At 40.5% G+C, this 11593-nt stretch overlaps 1 protein-coding gene across 1 annotated transcript; it reads left to right on the top strand.

Moving 5' to 3' along the window:
- The first annotated feature begins 3629 nt into the window (after nucleotides 1–3629).
- LOC102718940 (mitogen-activated protein kinase kinase kinase 5-like) lies at nucleotides 3630–9797 on the top strand. The gene is given in 12 exon segments (XM_015839444.2): nucleotides 3630–3731; nucleotides 3734–4266; nucleotides 4529–5179; nucleotides 5269–5356; nucleotides 5750–5812; nucleotides 5902–6065; nucleotides 6532–6607; nucleotides 7016–7075; nucleotides 7734–7853; nucleotides 8403–8612; nucleotides 8701–8774; nucleotides 8879–9797. Coding segments are annotated over 12 exon segments (2274 nt in total). The 5' UTR covers nucleotides 3630–3707; the 3' UTR covers nucleotides 9090–9797.
- Nucleotides 9798–11593: the final 1796 nt, after the last annotated feature.

Here is an 11593-nt window from a genome sequence, read left to right as displayed (position 1 = left end):
GGAAGACAGCACCGTTTTCTTGAGCTCTCACTGTCCAGCAATGGCCCGGAACACGCCACTGCAAGTTGCATTCTCTTGAGAAGATGATGGTCATTTGGCAGCATCAAATTTGGGGGAAACAAAAAAGAGCCTGCCTGCAATTTGATCATGAGGAACAGATGGATGCAATTTGCTTCGACAGGGACTCTGATCATGCTTAGTGACACTGCTCATTGATTCTTTCCTGCAACTGTGCACAAATACTGACCAAGATTTCCAACAAAGTTCTTTTTTTGAATAATCACCCGGGGGGGGGGGGGGAGATTTCCAACAAAGTTACTCGACTGCATAGCTGCATACATGATGCAGGCATGGATAGTTTATAAATTCAAATATGAAATTGATTTCAAATAAAATCGAGCTCATATTCTCGGCGTATCTGAGAATGTAAACGAGAGAGTACTACCAAATTTAGCCCATTATCACTTTACTGTCTTTCTATTATGGAAAAGTTTACTTGAGGTCCCTCAATTTAGCGTCGAGTTTGTTTAAGATCCCTTAACCTCAAAACCAGAAATATGTACCCCTAAACTTGCATAAACCGTTTACAAAAAGTCTCTCGGCAGTATTAACTTACTTTTTGATTGGTTTGTGCTGACGTGGCATCGGTAGGTCCCACATGCCAGCTTTTTTCTTTTTTCTTTAATCTTTTTTTCTCTCCCTTCCTCTCCTTTCTCTTTGGTTCCTCTTTTCTTCCATTCTTTTCTCCCATGCATCTCCCACCGCCGGCGTCAGCACCATGGGCTACCTCGGCAACAAGGGTCGGTGTCGGTGAGAGCATGTCCATCTACCAGACCATCATGTTCTGCTTCGTGTGCACCCAACTCGCCGCCGACGAGAAGGCCGACGACCTCCACAACCGGAATGCCGACGTGCAGGAGATCTACCGACGTACGCATTTCACTGGACCCGACGATTACATCGCCATGCCAAAAGACATCTACGACCATGAGTAAATCAAGCTCACTAAATCCTGTCGCTTATCAAATGATGCAAACACATCTACTCCTATCTGACATTGATCTGCTGAATTCTGCAGGAGAATTTTCTGGCTCGGTGATTTGAACTACCGCATCGACATCGCCTATGAGAGAGCACACGAGCTTATCACGACGATGGATTGGCATCAGCTGGCAGAGAAAAATCAGGTGATGCCAGCGCCTCCGCCCGCCTTCCCCACGGACCCCGCCCCATCTCGCCGGCCGATGCCACCCGCCCCTAGCCCGCCGGCGAGCCGTCGAGCTGCCATTCCCGTTGCCCGCTATCCTCACCCCGTCGCTTAGCGCAGCCCCATCTCGCCGGCCGATGCCGCCCGCCCCTAGCTCGCCGGCGAGGCGTCGAGCTGCCACCGCCGCCGCCCGCTATTTGCGCCCCGTCACCGCTAGCGCTGCCAACCCATCTCGCCGGCCTGTGCCGCCCGTCCCTAGCCCGCAAGCGAGCCATCGAGCTACCACCACCGTCGCGCGCTATCCGCGCCCCGTCACCCGCCGCCGCCAGCGTCGTCGCCCTCCATCCCCGCCCCATATCGTCGACCGATGCCGCCCGCCCCTAGCCCGCCGGCGCCCACTATCCGTGCGCCCAACGCCCGGCGCCGCCCGCACCACGGGAGAGAAGCAGAGAAGAGATGAATAAGAGAGAGAGGAGAGGAAGGGGCAGAGAGAAAGAAAAGAAGGGACTAGAAAAAAAAAGAAAAAAAACTGATATATGGAATCACCGACGCCACGTGAGAAAAAACCAATCAAAAGTGAGGCAATACTAGATCTTTTGTAAATGGTTTAATGCGAGTTTAAGATACATATTTCTGGTTTTAAGGTTAAGGGATCTCAAACAAACTCCTAAATTGAAAGACCTCAAGTGAACTTTTCTCTTCCATTATTGCACGAGGCCCATTATGTTGAGCGTCCGGCACAAAGTTCGCCTCAAATTGGCCCATCTGAAGCCCATTGTGTTGAGCCTGCGGGGTTGGAGTGGTCCTAAATGGCCCATGAGCGGTCCGTAGAAATGAGCTGAAATGTACTACACATGTTGTTTCCTAATGCCCATTTCATCATGAGTACCAGAATCCAATTAAGGCAAAAAAAACCAATTTTTTTTTCAGGTCGAGCATTTGACCATCCGTCTTATTTGAAATTTTTTTAAAAATTTAAAAAAATTAGTCACACTTAAAATACTATTCATGATTTATCATCTAATAAAAACAAAAATATTAATCATAATTTTTTTAAATAAGACGAAGAGTCAAACATTGTAGGTAAAAAGTAAAATTGGTTTATTTTGGAACGGAGGGAGTAATGAGTATCAGAGTCTAATTATGAATATGACCTGTTTATGGAGCCAAAGATTCTGGGAAATCCTGATGCTTCTGCCAAAAAGTTCCCGAACATAACCAACCGTGATGTGATCGCCTGATCGGAGAAGAACGGAAACCCTGACCCTGAATCAATTATTAATGCACTAATAGTGCAGCATTAGCAATTAATCATCTTGCAGCAGTTTTATTAACCCCTTTCTCTCTCCCAGTGTCCTTCGTATGAGATAAATCCATTAATGGTTAGAGATACTAGTACTAACTATTTGTATCTTGGTTTTAAAATTAGTATATGATGCTATTGAATATTATGTGTAGTCAAATCCAAAACTTCAAATCCTTCAAATCATGAAGACATATCAAAATATTAGGATTTAAAATGCGAAAGTTATATTAGTAGATTTTGTCATTAAAAACCTCCGCAGATAATTTATATTTTAAATATAGATAGTTAAGAAATTAGTCATAAAATATGTGTTAAAGATTGTGCAGACGTCATAAACGTTGTCTTTTTTAAAATGGTTTATGAATGAATGGGAATTCATGCACATTTCCAATTCACTTGTATTGGTTCTTGACTTTCTTGCATTGCATGCATGAGCGTGGCCTAGATCAGCAAACTATCAGTCTATCTAACACGAAGTAATTATTAAACAAAGTCAATAAGTGCAGTGTCCTTTGATTGTTTCTTCATAGAAATAATAATATAACAGTCAGTTTGCATCTGAATGAATGAGATGCAATTAACATGACACATAATTAGAAACAACTTGATAGACTTGGTTACTCCTATCTAAACAACGTAAGACTAGGGTCCGGCTCGAAAACAAAGATCACCTTTAGACCTGGTATTCAGTACTATTACTAGTAGAAGAAAATTAGCTTTGACAATTGACATGAGCTGCACTCGTTGAATTCAAACTCAATTTAATTTGCTGATACGACATTCAACTTTTGGTCCAACATGACTATATCTTGACTTGCAGCAAAAAACAAATCTCCACTGGTGTGTTTGAAAGAGACCATATAGTGAACCAATTATGCAATCAAAATTAATTGCTATGTTTTTCTTTCACCATTCTTTTTTTGTCTAATGGTCTGATCATATGGTCCTAATAATGCATTTTTTTAAAAAAACATTCTTTTCCACTTTAAAAAAATAAAATTTTCGAATAAAAAAGCAAAAGAAAAGTGCCACGTCAGCATCATAAAGGCGAACCGCGAAGCCAACCACCTCTCCTTCCTCCTCTAAAAAAAATGATAGAGAAAAAAAGACTTGATTTTTGAAAAGAGGCGCCCCCAAAATGGAGGTGGTCGCCGTCGCCGCCGTCTCCGTCTCCGTCCACCAACTCCGCCTCCAATGCCATTAACCCTACGCGCACGGCCGCCTCCCGGTCGCCGACCTCGCAGCCGCAGGCCTCCGTGATGCCGTCGTGGTGGAAGCGCTCCAAGTCGGCGTTCCAGCGCTCCGCCGAGACTTCCTCCACCTCCACCCCGGCCTCCCCGGCGAGGGCGTCCACCTCGTTGTGCGCGCAGCCCAGCCGCCGCAGCGCCGTGGGGGGATGCGCCGCCGATGACGCCGGGGACGGGGACCTCCTCGCGCCGCGCCGGCAGCTCAGGCGGCAGCGGAAGCTGCGCCACGTCGACGACATCGACGTGGGGCTCGAGAGCCTCGGCCTCGTCGTCGCGTCCTCGTCGCCTCCGCCGAACGGCCGCGCGTCCGCCTCCGAGGCCGTTCGGGTCCCCATCTCGATCCCGATCTCGAGGTCCGCGAGCTCCGCGGAGGGGAGAGCCCTCCAGCCGCCGAGGGCGGCGTCGTCGCCCGTGCTGCTCCCGCTCCCGCTGCCGTCTCCCAGACCCGCGGCATTGGACGCGGCGGAGCCGCCGGGGATTGCCGATGGTGGGGGCGATAGGATGAGGTAATGCGATCATATTTGTTTCTTCCCCCTCTGAATTTGGTCGGCTGCAAAATCGTGTGATTCAATGTGTTCATCAAGAGAATCCATTCAATTGATCGTAATTAATGCAAGGGAGATGCGATTTTTTTTATCAAATATAGATCGTGCCAATTTTTATGCTGTGGAGCGGATTAACAAATTTACGATGACATTGAGCATAGCAAATCTGTAATGAATGTGAATCAATGCTATTTCCTCATGCTCATTTGTTTTTTGATGGCAGGGTGACAAGCCAGATTGTTCAAAAGTTTCCCGATCGTAATGATTTGCACCTAAACACTACAAAGGGTACTACATCTAGTCATCACAGGAAGGCATTCCGCGAGAAGCTTCAAGATAAGAGTTCAACTGAAACTGTGAACTTTCGGTTGAACATTCCTGCTAAAAGTGCTCCAAGCAGTGGGTTTTCAAGCCCTGTGTGCAGCCCTCGAAGATTCAGCAACGCTGACTTCACATATACTGTACCGGCTGTTCAAGGTCCCCAAGCATGGTCTGCTCCGTCAATCCGCTCAATAGATTATATTGGAGCTTCATCTCCGCGGATGTCACCTGAAATATATACAGGGGTTACAGAGCAACCACCTTTTTCCAATGCATTGAGAAGTCCTGTTCTTATGTCGAGGAATACCAGCGCCCCTCCCTCACCTATGCACACAAAATTATTCCCAGAAAATATTTTTTCACGTACTGAAGGCAATGGGAATGTCAGCTTACACCCATTACCGCTTCCTCCTGGAGCTATAAACTCAATGCAGACAAGCTTTGTTAACCAGTCTGTTCCAAAAGTTGAAATGCCATCAGTGGCCTGTCAATGGCAGAAGGGAAGACTTCTAGGTAGTGGTACATTTGGCTGTGTATATGAAGCTACCAATCGGTATGTGAGTTTATTTTTTGGTATTGTCAGATTTATGACTGTTACTTCATGTTAAGCTTTGAATGCTATTTACTACCATTAACATGCAGGCAAACTGGAGCTCTTTGTGCAATGAAAGAAGTTAACATAATTCCTGATGATGCAAAATCTGTCGAGTCTTTGAAGCAGTTAGAGCAGGTTAATTGACTCTGTCCTAAACAAGATACATGATGTTCATTTGTGGCAACATAAAATCTTCTTCTTTTTCAGTGCTGTTAGTTCGATCTAAGTATCTTCTTATGTTAGTGTCCCTCTTTAATTTTTTTTGCTGAGAAATAAGTTTCTGTTTACCTTAGTTTAATTTATTTTTCTAGCTACTTCCAACAAGAATACTATGCCCTATGCTCATTCAAATACTTGCAATCGTCCTCTGAAGAAACAAATTAAATTCTAATGCTCTCATTTGTACTATATTAATGGGTAATGTTATTTTAGTTCCTACTGCAAGTTGAAATTGGGTAGTACTTTCTCCTCCATAATGACTTATAAGTTTGGGAATTTACTTTGTTGACCGAGTTCCCTATGTTTCAGGAAATAAAGTTCCTAAGCCAATTCAAGCACGAAAACATAGTACAGTATTATGGAAGTGACACTGTAAGTCCCTACTGTAATCTGAACACCTATGCTGCCCACTGTCATGATTTAATCTCGAGCCATTGACTTGTTTCTGGAGGATCATGCAGATTGAAGACCGTTTCTACATTTACCTGGAATATGTTCACCCAGGTTCAATTAATAAGTATGTCAAACAACATTATGGAGCAATGACAGAATCAGTTGTACGCAACTTCACCCGCCATATTCTGAGGGGTTTAGCTTTTCTGCATGGACAAAAGATTATGCATAGGTGTGTGCAAATCTCTATCCTTGTGTTAGAATCTTTTTGTTGCAAAATCAACTGTGCATGTACTGTTTGACTCCCATGGCTGTTTGGAACTTCGTACACCCTTCCATTGGTTTAGATATTGCCACATAAGTATTCAATTGTTCATGCACAAGCTGTCTTTTCCCAGTTTATTTGACATGTTCTGTCTAACTGTGTCTTGCTCACCTCACCTCATCATCACTTTTAATTTGGTACCTATCTTGCAATTGCTTCAGCAATTTGAACATATCAGACGACAAATGGAGGAATCATTACCTATCCTTTTAACTGCTGCTTTCCTGCATGCAAAAGTTGGATAACATCAACAGTTTTTCTTTTCTGAGATACTGCTTTGTGCACTTTCAGAATTAATTTTTTTAGTGGTGTCCATTTCAATTAATGCTACCTTGTGTCACGTATGCAAAATAAATGATTTCTACTGTTACAGGGATATCAAAGGGGCAAACCTGCTAGTTGATGTTAATGGTGTAGTCAAATTAGCTGACTTTGGCATGGCCAAGCATGTAAGTTTCCTCAAAGAGAGTATAGTTGCATTTGTACATATGGTACTGTGTTGTGTATATCCATTTAAAAGTACATTTGCATTACATTTTTATAATGACTAAACATCAGCTTAAGCTATCATCTAATATTTTCCCCAATCTAACTAGCATTACTAGGAAGGGAGTTGTTGGATGCATTTCACTTGTACATATATCTTTTGTCTACTGTATATTGTTGATCACTTGAATCCATTGAGTTATGTTCATTGTCAGTGCTATTATATATATATATATATATTTGTATTTTGTGGTGCTATTAGTTCAGTCATGTGCAAGGAACTGTTTAATAACATGCTTTGCTTGTGTGATTATATATACTCTGTTTTCTCTACTGCTGAAGTGCTGATGTTACTATCTCTTTCTTTTCAGTTAAGTACAGCAGCTCCTAATCTTTCACTGAAGGGAACACCATACTGGATGGCCCCAGAGGTAGGTCTACACACACCTTAATAAGTTGAAAATTTTCTATGGAGGCTTAAAGAAAAAAAAATCTTAGAGCTGTATAGAGTGGTAATTCCATATGATGCAGTATTTTTCTTGGGCCTTATACCGTTTTGTGCATAGTAAAGATTGAATTCACTTTATCCAGGGTTACATCATTTGCTTCCTGAATTGTAGGCTTGCAATATTTAAATCCCTTAATTTAAATTATACTGAAAAGACTTTATCCAATACATGTCCCCCCCACCCCCCCCCCCCCCCTAACATGGGCTTGTACAGCTTCAATCGAAACTCAGTTTATGTAACAAAGATTATCAATGTTTTTTTTTAAGTTGATAGGTTTGGTTTTGTATTTTTGTACTTTAATTCAGTTGAAAATACATTCTTATTGTACATTTTAGTCTCACTTACTCACTAGTTACAACTGGGCAGATGGTTAGGCTACCCACTGGTTTAGTATGACAGATGTGTGACCTGAAACAGCCTCAATAACATTGCTTTCTCTAATTCCACAGCTGTGTTGTAAGTTTCAGTTCGAATGCAAATAAGTTTAGTTGTAACATACTCTAGAATGGAGCTGCAGAAATTCAATTATATGCTTGTACTTTTATACCTATTGAAATCTAGACTATCTCTTCTTCCGCAGATGGTTCAGGCTACACTAGTTAAAGATGTGGGTTATGATCTTGCTGTTGATATCTGGAGTCTTGGTTGTACCATTATCGAGATGTTTAATGGAAAACCTCCATGGAGTGAACTTGAAGGGGTAAGAACTTGGAGTATTTACCTTTACTGGAAGCCTAGTAACATGCATTTCACGACTCTAGTCTTCTTATCGCGATCCCTAAACTAAATATGAATCACTTCAGCCAACCAACGTTTTTGGTTTCAATTATTATATTTCATTGCAAGGGTCTCGCACATGACCATGGTCATACCTACATCCTTCAACATGTTAATGTGATAGGTGCAGCCATGTGATCTCTCAATGAGTTTATGAAATTTTCATGTCAATGTTTGTCTGGTATTCTGAAGCAATTATGTTGAAAACTTAAAGTTCTTCACTGCTACCATGCTTTAATGTCAGGGTTGGAGTAAGAAAGTTGAAGGCTTGAATATGATTTCAAAATGTATGATTTTAATTTTGTAAGGGTATTAGGATACACAACCACACAAATACTTACAGAAGATAATAAATGTATACTGTCACTAGTCATTACTAATCAATGGCTTGGTAGTTTGGGTTTGCTCAACTAAGCATAGAAAAAATATTGTTCTCAAACACTACTGGTAGTAAATCATTTTTTTTATACAGCCTGCTGCAATGTTTAGAGTTTTGCACAAAGACCCACCAATTCCCGACAACTTATCTCATGAGGGCAAAGATTTTCTGCAATGCTGTTTCAAGAGGAATCCAGCAGAGAGACCAACTGCGACTGAGCTGTTGGACCATCCATTTATCCGGAATTCAAGTCATTACAACAAACACGGTTCAATACATTCATTTGCAGGGATTAAATCTCATGTAAGTCCATGTCTTTCTGGATAAGCCCTTTGCTACACACCTTGAACCCTACACCAACATGAGTATATGATGTCACTTTATACAACAGGATAATGGAAATAGCTTAAGAGACAAAGCAGCCTCGAAGAGTGATTCCTGCTTGAAAGGAAAAAATACAGTAGGGTGAGCAGTTTGCTTTTATTTACTATTGTCTTACCTTTAAAAGTTCTTTTTATTTGATTTTTCATTTGCTATATTTTAATATAGCTGACATTGTTTATTTCTAGGGAGCCAACCAATGCTAGGCCTTCCGAACCAAATTCTCGACTGACTCCACTATCAATCCTGGAAGTTACTCCTAACTTCTACCCACGACCCTTAGGTCTAGCCTCAAATCCTGCTTCATCAGCAAATTTAGTGAACACCATGTATTTTCCAATTGGAAGCGCTCAGTCTAGTCCGTTGCCAAGACCTAATGGAAAGGAGGTTATGTTCTAAAGATATGAAAGACTGAGACCTCCATCTCGGATCCTATTTATGTGTTCATGTGCACTGCAAATCCGGTCCTAGCTGTAATTACACAATTAGAGCAGAGGAGGAATGGAAAGATAAGCAGGGAGATAAATCCTGTGCATCTTGGTTCTGTGCTGTTGAGCTGCCCAGTAAGATAATGGTGGAAGAAGCATTGTTGCATCCAGGAAGAGCCCTACTTACACTAATAATATCTAATGGAAGGCATCAAAGTTTTGCAGCCGTCAATCTTTAACTCATAAGTTAACCATTTTTTGTGCAACAATTGCACTATGAATCTGTACAGTTTACATGTTCTTGTAAAGTAGTGATGGCCTGTTTGGGCTTGCGACAAAATGTTACTGAATGCTATAGATCCATGAAAGCACAGGATCTTCATTGTTTTGGGATATACCGATGGCATTTTTTTGTGTGTAACATACAATCAGGATTAGCTGTAGATAAAGCTGAAAGTTCCATCTTTTAATCCCACCTCCATGTAATCATATTTGATTGTATTTTGTACAAAATTGACAAAGCTCTATTGGGCTCTTTGTCAATACTAGTGGTATATATGTAACCTGTTTTATTTGATTTTTTGAGGGGTGAGGAGCTTTTGTAGGGTTTGATAAACTGCTCAAGTCAAATCATGCTTCTTCTGTATGAGATTGAGAATGTACCTATTTGTGGGAAACTAGCTGCACACATTTTTTTTTCCATATAATTAATCACTATTCGCTTACATGACTCGTGAGCACTCTTTCGTAATTTCTAAAATTTGAGCTTATGAAATACGACGTCCATTTTAAAATATAAATATTTTTAGGATTTAAATACGACGTCCATTTTAACATATAAATATTTTTAGGATTTAAATACGATATCCTTATAAATCTCTACTACTTCACTGGTGTGCATGGCGTGCGGGTGTGCAGTTAGGGGTGTAATGGATTTAATCATTTTGCCTACAAAATTTAAGGGTTAAGTTTAAACTGGGTTAAAAATAAAATTGTATGGAGTTTTAAGCTAAATTTTTTTAAAAAATTAAACACCGGCCTAGGTCCATACCCACTCCCGCGGGAATCGGGGTTTCGTTTTGGACGCACCGGAGAAGGAGAAAGCCTAGCTTGCCGTTGCCGGAGACGAAGACGGAGAGGAGAGAGGATGGCGCCGCCGCTTCGCGCTTCCTCAATCCTTTTGTTTCCCCGCGGCTACAAAATCACTCCTTAATTTTTGTCCTCTTCGCCTGTAACTTCCCAGTAGTAGCTTCAACTGTCATTGAATTCATAACATCTTACCTGGGTAACTATTTTTGCTGCAGCCACATCTTTTTGTCTTTTTATGTTTATAAGATAAATTTTAATTTCTATTAAAAAAGTTAAATTTCTAGCGAAATTTTAATTCATAACATCTTACCGGTTGAATCAAAGAAAACCAATAATCAACCCAATAATAGAAAATTTTAATTTCTATTAAAAAATATCTACGACGCACAACACACGCACTGCACACAAAAAATAACCGGCCAAGATAAATAAAAAAAAATACAATTACCACGTTGTGACTTTATTTATTATTTTTAAGCTTTTTTTGTATGCTAGAAATAAAATTTATGATTTAACCTACCTATTTTCGTGTTAAATATAGTTCTGTTGCAAAGTAATGGGTACGTAAACTCGTACAACTTATTTAGTGTTAATGTTAGGATTTCTCGTTGTAGTTTGTTTTTCACCATTAAGTTCTAGATAATTAAGAAATGTATATAAAAAACTATTTATAAATTATTATTTTTTGTTTACAGATATATCGTTTGGTTTTTTGCCGAATCACCCCAGAAATCACTCCCCTGGTTTGCAAGCTAGATCGTCCCTCGTTTTGCGATGGGATAAAAGTAAAACTACACGGCGTTTCCGTTTTGATCGCCATTACATCGCTGGATGTTGATGGCAAACTGAGTAGTAGTGCTAATCATATATTTAGACCAGTAACATGCGTGCGTTACAACGGGTTCGATCGTATTACCGAAAATTGACTGGAAGTTAATTTTAAACAGGTGTTTCAGAGTGCTCCATCCTATCTCTCACGAGGTAAGACACTCCTATTCCTATATAATCCTAACAGTTGATTATTGGGTTTACATTGATTCAACAAAATTTATTCAGTTCTTCTATTAATATGCCATTGCTAAATAAGCAAACTATTAAAACACATGATTAGTGTGCCTTAAACATGCATACCATTTACCAAATCACGCATAGCATGCATGCATACTTCCAAATCATGTGTGAGCGCATGCATGCCATTTTTCAAAAAATTCTAAATAATGGAATCTCCTAAATATTCAAAATAATATGAAATATTGAAATACATTAACCATATTTTTCAAATTTAGAAAAAAGCTATTATTATTATATTGTAACCTCTATTTTGGCTTTAGTTTCTTTTGAAGTGTTATCCATTATCTAGAAAAACCTCTATTTGCTATTGTGTTG

The sequence above is a fragment of the Oryza brachyantha genome, chromosome 7 (assembly GCF_000231095.2).
Source record: "Oryza brachyantha chromosome 7, ObraRS2, whole genome shotgun sequence".
Taxonomy (NCBI): Eukaryota; Viridiplantae; Streptophyta; class Magnoliopsida; order Poales; family Poaceae; genus Oryza; species Oryza brachyantha.
This window is presented reverse-complemented; position numbering and strand designations above follow the sequence as displayed.